Source organism: Syngnathus typhle, linkage group LG22, assembly GCF_033458585.1.
Source record: "Syngnathus typhle isolate RoL2023-S1 ecotype Sweden linkage group LG22, RoL_Styp_1.0, whole genome shotgun sequence".
Classification (NCBI taxonomy): domain Eukaryota; kingdom Metazoa; phylum Chordata; class Actinopteri; order Syngnathiformes; family Syngnathidae; genus Syngnathus; species Syngnathus typhle.
In genome coordinates this window covers 7,906,769-7,921,586 of record NC_083759.1, presented here as the reverse complement: position 1 = coordinate 7,921,586, position 14,818 = coordinate 7,906,769, and the positions used below count along the sequence as shown (strand labels likewise).

Below are 14,818 nucleotides of genomic sequence, written 5' to 3'. Positions count from 1 at the left end.
GGGCTTTCATCGCTGACACGTCTCTACAACATCGCGTGGACATCAAGGACAGTGCCTCTGGATTGGCAGACTGGGGTGGTGGTTCCCCTCTTTAAGAAGCGGGACCGGAGGGTGTGTTCCAATTACAGGGGAATTACACTCCTCAGCCTCCCTGGTAAGGTCTATTCAGGGGTGCTGGAGAGGAGGGTCCATCGGAAGGTCGAACCTCTGATTCAGGAGGAACAGTGTGGCTTTCGTCCTGGCCGTGGAACAGTGGACCAGCTCTTCACCCTCAGCAGGATCCTCGAGGGTGCATGGGAGTTCGCCCAACCAGTCCACATGTGTTTTGTGGACTTGGAGAAGGCGTTCAACCGTGTCCCTCGGGAGGTTCTGTGGGGGGGGGGCTTCGGGAGTACGGGTTACCGAGCCAACTGATAAGGGCGGTTCGGTCCCTGTATCACCGATGCCAGAGTTTGGCCCGCATTTCCGGCAGTAAGTCGGATTTGTTCCCAGTGAGGGTTGGACTCCGCCAAGGCTGCCCTTTGTCACAGATTCTGTTCATAATTTTCATGGACAGAATTTCTAGGCGCAGCCGAGGCGTTGAGGGTGTCCGGTTTGGGGACCTCAGCATCGAGTCTCTGCTTTTTGCAGACAACGTGGTGCTGTTGGCTTCTTCAGGCCGTGATCTCCAGCTCTCACTGGAGCGGTTCGCAGCCGAGTGTGAAGCGGTCGGGATGAGGGTCAGCACCTCCAAATCCGAGTCCATGGTCCTCGATCGGAAAACGGTGGAATGCCCTCTCCGGATCGGGGATGAGATCCTGCCCCAAGTGGAGGAGTTTAAGTATCTTGGGGTCTTGTTCACGACTGAGGGGAGGATGGAGCACAAGATCGACAGAGGCGTAGCCAAGCCGGGGCGAGCCGGGGCGGCGCCCCGGTTAGGACTCCCTGCGCCCCGGTTGAAATAAATCGAGCTATTTCGATTCTTCATTTTCATGCTGTTTTTTTCTTTCGGTCTTGCCCGAATGTGCTTGCGCTATTCTATGTGCGCAATGTTATCCATTCACCGTTTGCCTCCCGGACCCGGATGTTGTTTTAGCGAACGGCGTGGGTGATGTTTGATTTTTTTTCTGTGGGCGCGCGCCCCTACTGGAAAAATTCCTGGCTACGCCTCTGACCTGCAGCATTTATCTTTGTAGAATGGTCTCTTTATAATAAAAATTTACCAGAAGTGTTTGCCACACACAATCAAATGATAATGCTTTTGTCTTTCAAGCAGATTTACATTTTGTAAAAGTGGGACACCGGCTGCCTCTAGAATAAACTCGGCGACTCTTGATGACACTTAGTGGAGGAAGTATTGCTGCTACACTCTCGTTCTACTCATTTTCTACCCAATGTTACTTTTCATTGCAAAGATGCACGCTTCTTTTCGGCAAAAACAGGCTCATTAGTGCTTCCCCTCAGGAGCCACATGCTCCTATTAGATTGAGCTGTTAGATATTTGTCAAGAAACGACTCTCGGAATTGGAAAGGTTCTGCATCAAACAACTTTGGAATTCAAGCCAGTTGGAAATACAGTTTCATAGACAGCTCAAGGGGACTTCGACATCTACGGAAACATCGACTGAAAATCTGCGCGGCGCATTTCTGGTTCCGTCATTTGCGAGCATAAATGTTGAGTGATGACGTTTGTCCCTCAGGTTGGCGCAGATGGAGAGGTCCAACGGATCGCTGCCCACAGACAGCAGCTCAGCCACGGGAAGCATGTAAGTCACCATTTTCTGGATGAATGAGTGTGGTCAATTTTGTTTTTAGTTTATTTTTATAGTATATTTTAGATTTTATGAATACCGTTTTTTTCCGTGTATAATGCGCCCCCATGTATAATACGCACCCTAAAAATGACATGTTGATGCTGGAAAAAAGCTTGTACCCATGTATAATACGCACCCAAATTTTGACTCCTACTTAAGTCCGTAAACGTAAAATTATTTCAGAAAAAAGATCATCTTTGGGAACAACCGGATGTTATTCTGCCGGTCAGTATCACTGCGCATGCGCTAGCAAACTCGATAGCGAAGAAATGTTTCGGATTTGTGTAGGGTACATTGTGACAGCAAACGAGCAGGTGATCGAGCAAGCATCTGATACGAGAGCATTGTGTTCGTATGAAGCGTGTTTGAAGTGAACAGCAGAGAAGAAAGCGCATCTGTAATGGCGGCCTCCGTATCATATCCGGATAAAAAATAAAATAATCTAAAAAAAAAAAAATAAAAAAAAAAGATTTGTACCCATGTATAATGCGCACCCCAGATTCTAAGACGATAAATTAGTTAAATTTTGCGCATTATACATGGGAAAAAACTGTATTTTATTTCATTGTTTATAGTTAATTTTATTTGTTGTCACTTTTGTGGCAGTAGAAGAGTTGCGCAGCGTGAAGTAAGTCAGGCAAACCCTTTGAAGAACCGAGTAGAACACCATCTTGATCATCCTCCTCCTCCATGTCGCAATGGTTCCCTGCTGCGGCGAGCGCACCCTCACGCCACTTCACCGCTACTTGACCTCGAATGCCTTGATCAGCACGAACCCCCCCCCCCCCCCCCACACAGCCACAACAGCTGAAAAACAAAACAATAGAGAGGAAAAACAAAAACATTGCAAGATGGATTCAAATGTGTGACAAACACATTAGACCCACTCCTACTCCCTCTCCTTTTTGTTTTCTTCTTACAAACCTGACGCCCATGCACAAATATGCGGCAAGGAGCTGAGGAAGATGATGATGATGATGACAAAGGCTGAACAAAAACGCCCACTGCACTGTAATTTTAGCTGCATCCCTTCCTTATCCACTTTATAAGCACCCACATAGTCGGCCATTTTGTAATGCTGTCGTGAGTCTACGTCAGGGGTCACCAACCTTTTTGAAGTTGGGATCTACTTCGAGGGAACCGAATAATGTAAAGGGCAACCACTTTGATAATACACTTCTGAAATAACAAAGTTACACAGTGTACCTTTAATTTTATATTTTTATCAATGATATTCTATGTGAAGACACTGAACATTAATGTTAGTGGGAAGCCTGGCATTGCACGCTCTTCACCAGTGTACTGTAAACTATTTTTAGAACTGGCCTATGGCCGACTGATGTGGTCGCTGCGGGCGACTGATGTGGTCGCCGCGGGCGACCTAGTGCCCGCGGGCACCGGGTTGGTGACCCCTGGTCTACGTTGTCCCTTACATACAAGGAGAACATCGACAATTGGATAGTGACCTTGTTTGGGATTCACTTTTTTAAAATCTTTTAATGTTTGTGAATTGGATTGTCAATCTGAAAACAAAAAAACATGGCAGCACTCGAGTCAGATCAGATACGCCGTGTAAACAGATGGACCAAAAGTACACACACACACTCATCTGCCCCCGTGCACTTGCACTAAATCACTTTATCAGCCAGATAAATGTGCCGCTGTATATGCAGACTTTACGGAGCTTAAAACAAAGCTGTGGCAAAATAGCTTCATGTAACACAGAGAAGCCGCTATCTATTTTATTAATCCATTTGTTGACTTACGTGCTCGGATGGAACCGAAATAATAAAGCTTCCCTTTTCCAAGTTAGCATTCCAGAATTGTGATACATTGTGATGGATTTGTGTGTGTGTGTGTGTGTGTGTGGGTGTGCGTGTGGGTGTGTGGGTGTGCGTGTGTGTGTATTGCTCAGGGACGATGAGCACACGCTGATCCTTCAGTACTGCCAGACGCTGGGAGGCGAGGGCTCGCCCCGCAGTCAGCCTCAGAGTCCCGCTCAGATCCTGCAGGCTGTGGAGAGGGAGGAGCGTGGAGAGCTGGAGCGGGTCATCGCTCGCCTGGAGGATGAGCAGAGGTAGCGATCGCCAGGCTGGGCCGCTCGCATTCGTGTCATAGGAGGCTTCCACTTGCAGGAGCCTCCAGAGGGAGTACGAGCAGCTGAAGGAGCAGCAGCGGCGAGGGACCCCCGCCGCGTCCCCCTGGCAGTCGGAGGGTACGCCGTCGGCCGCTCAGCCCGACGAGGCTGACCTCCTGGCCGAGGCGAAGCTGCTGCGGCAGCACAAGGGCCGCCTGGAGGCCCGCATGCACATCCTGGAGGACCACAACAAGCAGCTGGAGTCGCAGCTCCATCGCCTCAGGCAGCTCCTGCATCAGGTGAGGTCACGCCATGCAAAGGTTAAAGATGAAAAAAAAACGTTTATGTAGATATCTTAACAATTTCAAGGCTGAGCAACCTCCTGGACCGAAGTGTGTCAATCCAAATTTTAGTTGTACCTAATGAAGCAGACAATTTCTCCTGTACTCGCATCAGAGCAGCCTAACCAACAGCCATTTTATTATTAGCGTCAACAGTCCTGCGGTCTAGTCCGAGTGAGTTTGGACCGTAGCGAAAGTGAGAGGAGTCTGCAGTTGTTGGACCTTTTCAACATGTTAGCGCCGTGGGGCAACAGCGGATGAGAAAGAAGAGGAAGAAAAGAGGATATTGGCAACATTGATTTGGCTTTGAGTGCTAAGGGGAGTCTGGGATGGCGCTCTGAATGTCACCAAGTCTAAATTGCTTGTTTGCGCCATCTGGAAAGCTGTTCGCAGCCATTCCGATGACTCACTTTGCTCATATTGTTGTGAGCTGCCAGCCATAAAAAGTGGATATTATCGTCGCGTCGGCGCCGTGCATGTTCCGTGGTTATTATAGTGAAGTAAAATGTACAGTTGATAAATCATTTTTGAGAATAAAATCAAAGAGAAAATGCTTTTTTTGTACCACCAAAAAAAACGGTTAATAACTATAATGAAAAATCTCAAAGCGTTATAAATACGTGCCGCACTGATGAGCTCAGAGAGGAGTTGAGACATTCTGAATAATCTGAATCACACCAAAACAACGGAAGCCCGCCATTTGAGAATTGGAGCGACCATTTAAGGATCAATTTGGCACTTTCCAGGGTCCTCCAAAAGTGAACTAGCCCCAGCAATTTGCAGCGAGTGCCCATTTGATTGCCTCTCACCACTTCTATTTGTCCTTTTTTTTCTCTTGTTTTTCCCCTTGCAGCCAGCGGTGGACTTGAGGCTAAATGGACTTTTGTCTTTTCCCACCGCACAAGATGGAGAACCACTTAGAGAGAACTCAGGTAAAGCACTCAGCAGCAACACCTTGAGGAGCACCCAAGGCGCCGCTTTTCTTCTCTCCGCTTGAAATGGAAACCAACTCTATGCATGCGTGTGTGTGCGCATGTGTGTTCAGATGAGCTGCTGGACCCGCACAACAGCAGCTCTGATCTGGTTGATGTCATGGAGCAGATTAACAACTCTTTCCCTGCATGCAGTCGTAAGTTTCCCCTTCCCAAAATCCTCTTCCTCCCCTAGCGATGACGATCCATCAAGTGCTGGTCAAACCTGTCGTCCACGTTGAACAGTTCACACTCAGGAGGTTCGCGTGGAAAAAGACAAGCGACTGTGGCGGCGGCCCTGTTTCTGTGTTTAAATACAGAGGAATTAGATTAAAGCTAAAAAACAAAATAAAATTCAACTAAAATGAAAAATCACAATTTATTGTTACCATAATCGTCACGTAATTGAACTGAGTTAAGGTCTCAGTCAAGGAAGAAATTAAGATGCAAATTTTGTGGCGGCTGCACTCCGCCAGCATGTATTACGTCTTCATTTAAATTCAACTGTCGGAAAAGCCGCTGCGACTTTACGATCGGCCTCTAAACTCTCTTAATGGACGCTCGCAAATACTAAAAACATATTGCTCGCATTAATAAAAAAAAAAAATCAAATTATAATGAGTTATAGCGACTACAACGGCACTCTGTAGTTCTTTTTATTTATTTATTTAGTTTTTAAAAATGTCATAAAAACAGGACTAGATTGTGTTTGTGTCTGTCTCCAGCAGCCTCGGGCCACTCGTCCAGACCGCAGGTAAGATGACCTTCACCACCCCTTTTCTTTTTTTGTGTTTTAATCTTTTATTGGTAGGGTGTAAAAAACAAAACAAAAAAAAACTCAACCCGAGGCGTGCCATCCAATCTGACAGCGCCTACAGGAAGTGAAAGGCAGCTCTAATACTTGGTTTCATTTCTACCAGGTGATGTGACCACATGACATGACCAACGGATGCCCAGGACATAACTTAACCACTTCATCCAACCTCGTCATCGTCTACTATGCAAAAAGTGTCACCAATTCGACATGGTATCCGCTTTTAACCCTCAAGCTTTGTATTATATATTCTGTCCACACCCCAATTTTTTTTTTTTTTTTTAAATGATGTTTTTGTTCTCCAGAGGTGCTTTTGGAATTGCTTCGGTGCACTGTCAATCTGTTACTTTTCCTTTGTCATTCCACTGCTTTTATCTTCTCCAGCCAACTTACAGGACCTTCAGAATTAATTTGTTTTAAGTACAATGGAGTATTAGGGCCTTACTGAAACGGAAGAAAGGTTGAAATATCACAAAAATAAAGTCGGTATTTTGTGAAGATACAAAGTCTATAGTTTAGGAGATTATCATTAATTTTCTCATCATTTTTCCCTCTCATTGCAACAGTCTTTGTGCCTATATAGTTTGCCATTCCTCGTATGAACGCCAAGTGAGTGTGTAGAAAGAGACATTTTAGACAATTAGACTCATTGTAAGACAATGTTGATTTATTTTTTTCTGTGGGGGCGGGGTTGGAGAGGGGGGTTAAAAATGATCAATTAAGAGGAAAGCCATGATTGCCTTGCTACCTCAGCTTCATTTGGACACACTTTAGTTTGAACTCACTGTATCCGCGTACACTGCATTGAGAAGATGAAAAATTCAAATTGTTCCGTTTGTTTGTTTGGAGTCACTGTTACTGTACACAATATTCGGTCCTGCTGAAGCAAAGCGTGTGAGTTCTTTTATTTTGTTGCGCTTTTAATGCTACGGTGTGTCATGTACGACTTGTGAGACTTAACACTACTACAATCTCATCCTTCCCCTTTACAGACAGTAGCTTCAAATGGGGGATTATTTTAACATGTATGTTACAATGACAGAACTGTGCCCAGAACCCCTTCTTCTTTCCTTGGTGTTTAAAATAGATGGACCACATTGTGTGTAAAATGGTGACATTGTTTTATTTCCAAATAAAAGTTTTATAACGACTAGCCTGCGCTTTTTCATGCATTTATTGTTTATAAACAAACAGAGTTCACGGGTGCTGGGAAAGAACTGCAAAAATGGCTTAAGACTCAGCAAAAACCGGAAGTACAACGGTCACCGGCGACCTACATGTCGCAGGTGGAATCAATATGAAGTTGCGGCTGCAAGCAAATGGACACTTACCATCTTCTTTCATGCCGAATAAATTCGTCTACGTGTGCCGTGTGCTTTGTTTATTATTTCACTCCCATAGTTGGGCCATTCCTAGCAGTGGCGTAGCCAGGAATCTTTCCAGTAGGGGCGCGCGCCCACAGGAAAAAAAATCGAACATCACCCACGCCGTTCGCTGATCGCTAAAACAACATCCGGGTCCGGGAGGCAAACGGTGAATGGATAACATCGCCCACATAGAATAGCACAAGCACATTCGCGCAAGACCGGAAGAAAAAAACGGCATGAAAATGAAGAATCGAAAAAGCGCGTTTTTTTTCAACCGGGGCGCAGGGAGTCCTAACGGCTTGGCTACGCCACTGATTCCTAGCTATTGGTGCCATTCTATCCCTAGAAACTAAACTAAACATTTTATTATTGACTGTCTTCTAGTTATCAGTTTCAATGGGAAATTTAAAAATTACAAAAAATAAATCAAATTCTCAACGTATGAATTACGTAATAGGCAATACAGCCAGGAAGGACCCAGGTGCTTAGTATGCGCATTAAATTGAAATGTAATAAGATTTTTACATGTACTGGACTTCACTCAACTCCATTTTCACGATCTCACTAAGGTCCGTCTTTTATCGTAGCCTGTGGCACCTTAAAATGCGCTTATAAACAGCATGTATCATTGTTATTGTTCAAACAATCATGGCAAGTGTGCATTAGTCCTCCCGGTGAAAAAATGCAGGCTTAGGGCCAACCGCTAATGAAAGCGGACAAAATGAAATTGTTGTGTGTGAGCTGGGAGCAACTGCAAGTGAAGAGGGAATCATTCGGCATCCAGCACTTTGATTACTGCGCAGACCTTTCGCTCAGAGTAGTTTATCGGAATCGCGCTCGACTATCACCACCCAAAGCCCTTGTAAACGCAAAAGAGCGGCCTTTAATTAAACACGTCAATTTTGCATTGACCTGAGAGGGGTTCGCCGAAATATTTTGCGGGGAAATATGAAGTGCACCTTTGTTGTGCTAAGGCCCGGATGAAATTGATATTGACCACGCAGTGGCGGGCTGAGAGTGATTGCGATTCCATTTACTTGCTGATGTATGCAAGCCCTTCGCCCGCATGTGCGAGTCCATAACAATAGACACTGTATTTGCTATTCATGAGAAAGCTTCAGCCAGAGGAAAAGAAATGTTGCGCCTACGTCCCTATAGTGCTATACGCACCAAATCAAACCATTCATCCATTTATTCATTTTCCGTACAAAATTCCCTGCTATATCGCCATTCAACTTTCGTATCCCCCACCAGGGCCGGTTCTAGGAATGCGCATAAGAGGGGGCAGTCAGAAATGTGAAGGGGGCATGTATTTCTTTTTAATTTATTTTTTTTACACATTCTTATCACTGTTTGTGTTTTCATCACGGCAGTTGTTAGCTGTGTGCCCAGATCTCAACCTGGAGAAGTGGATTGCACTCTGTCAGGCCTCTACACTAAGACCTGTGCAGCTTGGGTTGCTCTTAGGGTCACTGAGGCACGCAAACCCCCTGACCACAATAAAGTGGCAATGTCTCAGGGGGGAACATATAATATGAATGTTATATTAACTTCCATGTATAATGCGCCCCCCATGTATAATACGCACCCTAAAAATGGCATGTCGATGCTGGAAAAAAGCATCTGGGTGTGGTGAAATTTGTCCTCTCCATTTGACCCATCCCCGTGTGATTTTGATCCATCCCCTGGGGGAGAGGGGAGCAGTGAGCAGCAGCGGCGCCGCGCTCTGGAATCATTTGGTGATCTAACCCCCCAATTCCAACCCTTAATGCTGAGTGCCAAGCAGGGAGGCAATGGGTCCCATTTTTATAGTCTTTGGTATGGTCTTAACTAGGCTGGATGTATTTTTTTTGTTGGCGTTGATTTCTCCGACTGCCCATAAAGGCACCACCGCGATCAGTTAGGTTAAAATGAAAAGAGGAAAGTGACGTGCGGACATGTGTAAAAGGCGGCTCTGTATGGGAGAGAAGTTGAAGAGGAATAAAAACACCCTTGGAAACCAAAACTTGCCCCTCGTCATGACTCGGAGCCGCAACAAATGTTTCGGATTTGTCTAGGGCAGTGATCCCCAACCACCGAGCCGCGGACCGGTACCGGTCCGTGGGTCACTTGGTACCGGGACGCCAAGCCGCACAGAATTTTTTTTTATCGACGATCAATTAATTCAGGTCAAGACACTCGTCCCGGTCACGTGACATGTTTCCCCAGTCAAGCCCGCAAAGCTAATATGTGGCGGCAGGCTAACTAACCAGGCAATGAAGCATTCAAAACTGCTTCAACACATGGAGACCAAGCATCCTGCAATAAAAGACAAACCTTAATCACTTCGGGTGTCATTGTCTCCGATTACGTCTAGATGGGACCGGCTCGTTTCTGAGAAACAAACTCAGTGCTCCCACTAATTCAACGTAATGGTGAGTTTTATTTTTGTCATTTGTACTTGTTTTTATGTCAGTCGTATCATTTTATTTCATCGTATTTATATATTTATTATAAATGTATTATTTATTTATTTATTTGTTTATATAAATGTATCATCTATTTATATAAATGCCGGTCCGCGAAAATATTTCTGACATGTAACCGGTCCGTGGCGCAAAAAAGGTTGGGGACCACTGGTCTAGGGTACATTGTGACAGCAAACGAGCAGGTGATCGAGCAAGCGTCTGATACGAGAGCATTGCGTTCGTATGGAGCGTGTTTGAAGTGAACAGCAGAGACGAAAGGAACAAGGCAAAGTGTTGTGAAATAAAATATTACCTGTAATACGCATTATGTTATTTGCTGATTGTATTAAACTATCACATTCATTGTCAGTCAAGAAGAGAAGAGGACAATTCGCATCTGATCCATATCCATGATACTGCCTCCGTATGACGTCCAGTTCCTCCAATGAACCCTGGTCCAAGCTGCACTTGGTCGCCCTGCTCCTTTCCACACTCCATCCGTGACAAGATTTTCTTCAAAAATTGTTGTACCATGATTTTCTTAAAAAAATAAAACTAAAATACAAAAAGATTGTACCCATGTATAATGCGCACCCCAGATTTTAGGACAACAAATTAGTTAAATTTTGCGCATTATACATGGAGAAAAACAGTATTTGAGTTGTCGTTAATCATTAGTTAATCATTAATCAATAGGGGTGTAACGATTCATCGATACACATCAATTAATTGATATAATGCTCTACGATTTGTTGGCATCGATGCAAAACGTAAACATCGATCTATATCGCCCGATTTTGACCTCGGACATTAGACGCGACTTTATTTTGAAATCCAGTTCATTGTTGCTTGCTTCCTCTTTCCGGGAGCAGTGCGCGCCGCGGCGTTGTGTTGTGAGCAGAGCAGGCACGTGAAAGGCGAGCCGACAACTACGCGGCTCCTGGGCTGGTGCTATGGCCAGTGTCCAAGAAGACGGGAAAATTCCCTCTCCTTTGGGTTTCAAGTCATTCGTTTGGAAGCACTTTGTAATTTCCTAAAAAAAGAGTTTGCAGTATCTTGTTGATTTTGCGTATGAATTGTTATAAATCAGGATATTGTTCTATATCAATCGTAGAGCACTATATCGTGATGTATCGTGAATGAATCACAGCAGGCTTAAAGATATCGGCAAATATCGTATTGTGGTTCTTTGTATCGATATGATATCGTATCGTGACAAAACCCGCGATTTTGGATGCAGACTTCCCTGAGAGGGGAACAACAACAATATGAAATGAAGCCCATGCCAGAAATGAGATGAATTGGAGGGCTCCTGGGCGGCTTGGTGGAGCACTGGGTAGCACGTCCGCCTCACAGTTAAGAGTGCGGGTTCGATTCCATCTCCGGCCCTCCCTGTCCGGAGTTTGCATGTTCTCCCCGGGCCCGCGTGGGTTTTCTCCGGGCACTCTGGTTTCCTCCTACATCCCAAAAAACATGCTTGGTAGGCCGATTGAAGACTCCAAATTGTCCCTAAGTGCGAGTGCAAATGGTTGTTTGTCTCTGTGTGCCCTGTGATCGGCTGGCAACCGGTTCAGGGTGTCCCCCGCCTACTGCCCGATGACGGCTGGGATAGGCTCCAGCACTCCCGCGACCCCCGTGGGGACTAAGCGGTCCAGAAAATGGATGGATGGATGGATGGATGGATGGATGGATGGATGGATGGATGGATGGATGGATGGATGGATGGATGGATGGATGGATGGATGGATGGATGGATGGATGGATGGATGGATGGATGGATGGATGGATGGATGGATGGATGGATGGATGGATGGATGGATGGATGGATGGATGGATGGATGGAGAGCTCCTACACAGATTGAAAATGTGTACTTTGTGTCACCTCTGTGTGTTTTACTTATCAGTCACACTGGGAGGCAGTCACACATCTGAGGAAGCCATTGTGATATTAGCCACATCTATTTGTTGTGCCCAGTGGATTTATTCTTATTGACTTGCGACTCTTTTTTTTTTTTTCAAAGTCAAAGTCAGCTTTATTGTCAGTCTCTCCACGTCACAACACACAAAGAGACCGAAATTACGTTTTTCTCTATCCCACGGTGACGAGACACGTAACACGATAGACATACAAGTACGCGACACAATATAAAAACAAGAAGGCAAAAATTCAAACAATCAATAGTAAGAGTGATGAATAAATAATAAATAAACAGATAACACAATAAATAAGAGGAGCAAAACGGAGCCAGCAAGCATAGCGCAAAAGTAAAAAACATCATAAACAAAAAGGCACAAACAATAAATAATAAGAGTAATAATAAATAATAAATAAACAGATAACACAACAAATAAGAGCCAGTGTGCATACAGACAGTACAGACAGTAAAAGTACAGGACGCTACGCAGAACGGGGGAGCGAGTTCAGGATCCTAACAGCCTGGAGTATGAAGCTGTTTGAGAGTCTGGTGGTGCTGAGCGCAGGCTCCTGTACGTCTTCCCAGAGGGACACAGAAGCTCGAACAAGGAGTGAGCGGGGTGACTCACATCACTCACAATCGTGGTCGCCTTGCGGGTGAGATGGGAGGTGTAAATGTCCTTCAAGGAGGGGAGCGAAGCACCAGCAATCTTACCAGCCGTGTTCACTATGCGCTGCAGGGCCTTCAAGTTGTAGTCAGTGCAGCCGCCACCCCAAACAGCAATACATCTGGAGAGGACGCTCTCAATGGTGCCGCGGTAAAATGCAGTCATGACGGCTGGAGGAGCGCTCGCTCGCCTGAGTTTCCGCAGGAAGTACAGGCGGCGCTGGGCTTTCTTTGCCAGTGATGCGGTGTTGGTGGACCAGGAGAGATCCTCACTGATGTGCACCCCCAGGAACTTGGCGCTGCTCACTCTCTCCACCACAGCACCGTCGATGGTCTTATTCATAATGTTGATTCCTGCTCCTGATTCTTTGTTATTGTTGAACCAGACCGGTGATGGCATAAAAGGATGACGGCTGAATCCAAAATGGAACCCACAAATTTAAATCTGTACAGCTGATTATGAGGAAAGGACAACACCAATAACGCAAACCTCTCAACGCTATATTAGTCATCGTAATAATTTCCCAGACTTCTATTGAGTATTACCGTTTTTTTCCGTGTATAGTGCGCCCCCATGTATAGTACGCACCCCTAAAAATGGCATGCTGATGCTGGAAAAAAGCTTGTACCCATGTATAATACGCACCGAATTTTTATGAATTTTTTTTAAAAAAATGTTTAATTTTTTTTTTTTTTTTTTTTTTTTTAAGTCCCAATGATCGTCACACACGCAGGGAGGCAATGGGTCCCATTTTTATAGTCTTTGGTATAGTCTTAACTAGGCTGGATGTAATTTTTTTTGTTGGCGTTGATTTCTCCGACTGCCCGTAAACGCACCACCGCGCTCCGTGCGCATGGAGCGTGTTTGAAGTGAACAGCAGAGAAGAAAGGAACAAGGCAAAGTGTTGTGAAATAAAATATTACCTGTAATACGGATTTAGGTAGAGAACTGAACTCTCGCTCTTTATATAGCTGACGTGTCTTGCTCATCCGTTCTGCGCATCTGTAATGGCGGCCTCCGTATGATATCCGGTTTGCGTGTGTGCGAGAGCGAGAGAGAGCGAGAGAGAGAGCGTGCGAGAGAACGCTCAACCGTAGCGCGCCGCCGACCGCCCAACTGCACCGGGCTGGCCGATTATTGTGACAGAGCCGTCGCTGAAATTTAGAAGATATTTTTAAAGTCCTGATGTACTTTCTAAAATTTAAGTGGACCTCAGTGCGCACTGCGCAGGGAGCTTAATTTGGTGCAGCGCGCCGGGCGCTCACTGTCGCATTGCTTAAAGAGCGCCTTTGTGTTTTAGGATGAACAGCAGAGACCAAAGGAACAAGGCAAAGTGTTGTGAAATAAAATATTACCTGTAATACGCATTTTGTTATTTGCTGATTGAAACTGCTAATTAAACTGTGAATTGAAACTAATAGGAAGAAAACAACTCTCGCTCTTTATATAGCTGACGTGTCTTGCGCATCCGTTCTGTGCATTTTATTTCACAACACTTTGCCTTGTTCCTTTCTTCTCTGCTGTTCACTTCAAACACGCTCCATGCGACCGCAATGCTCTCGTATCAGACGCTTGCTCGATCACCTGCTCGTTTGCTGTCCCGTGCGCGCACGAAGCGCGGTGGTGCGTTTACGGGCAGTCGGAGAAATCAACGCCAACAAAAAAAATTACATCCAGCCTAGTTAAGACCATACCAAAGACTATAAAAATGGGACCCATTGCCTCCCTGCGTGTGTGACGATCATTGGGACTTAAAAAAAATAAAAATAATAATAATAATTAAAAAAAAAAAAAATTTTTTTTTTTTTTTTTTGTACCCATGTATAATGCGCACCCCGGATTTTAGGACAATAAATTAGTAAAACTTTGCGCACTATACACGGAAAAAAACGGTAGATTATTTTCGTGCAACAATTACCGATACAAAAAATAATTAAAAAAACGATCTCAGCAGGCAACTGCAATTATCCATATTGACTTAATTGACAATTTAAATGAACTGTTTAAATTGGCCTCAACCTTGTCACGCTTAAGCAAGTCCACAGCAATTTTTTTTCTCTGTGACAAATTCTCCCGACAGAAGAAACAATCCTTGGGATGCCACGATGTCAACATTGTATGAGTTTATAAAGGTGCACCTAAGATATATTGTGACATTTAGTGACACTAACTGTGACGATTCCAAGGTCTTCACGTAGATGGACGCAGCGGGAAATGTCGCAGAGCCGAGCTGGCGGATTGTGTTTGCGACAATTTCATTACCCTGCCAGACTTGAGTCTCATCGTTTTGGAATTTTCATTTCCCAAAAAACATATGCAAAGATGTTTGGCCTTTTAGAGGTCGGCACTCTGAGGCCTTCAACAAAATTTAAATTTTCTAGATTGTTTGATCAAAAGCAGGATTTTACAACTCGTGGTAGTCTTT

The 14,818-nt window shown here is 44.9% G+C and overlaps 1 protein-coding gene across 13 annotated transcripts in view; it reads left to right on the top strand.

The window, feature by feature from the left end:
* utrn (utrophin) overlaps positions 1 to 7,149 on the top strand; it is an 85,152-nt gene extending 78,003 nt beyond the window's left edge. For 8 of the 13 annotated variants that reach the window (XM_061270586.1, XM_061270585.1, XM_061270590.1 and 5 more), the window contains 7 exons: positions 1,680 to 1,745; positions 3,709 to 3,870; positions 3,929 to 4,169; positions 5,065 to 5,143; positions 5,257 to 5,340; positions 5,908 to 5,936; positions 6,103 to 7,149. In XM_061270586.1, coding sequence (XP_061126570.1) covers positions 1,680 to 1,745; positions 3,709 to 3,870; positions 3,929 to 4,169; positions 5,065 to 5,143; positions 5,257 to 5,340; positions 5,908 to 5,936; positions 6,103 to 6,111 — 670 coding nt within the window. In that variant the 3' untranslated portion in view covers positions 6,112 to 7,149. Of the gene's footprint in view, positions 1 to 1,255; positions 1,746 to 3,708; positions 3,871 to 3,928; positions 4,170 to 5,064; positions 5,144 to 5,256; positions 5,341 to 5,907; positions 5,937 to 6,102 lie in introns of those variants that run through there. The other 5 variants (XM_061270596.1, XM_061270584.1, XM_061270592.1 and 2 more) reach the window with 3 other exon arrangements.
* Positions 7,150 to 14,818: the final 7,669 nt, after the last annotated feature.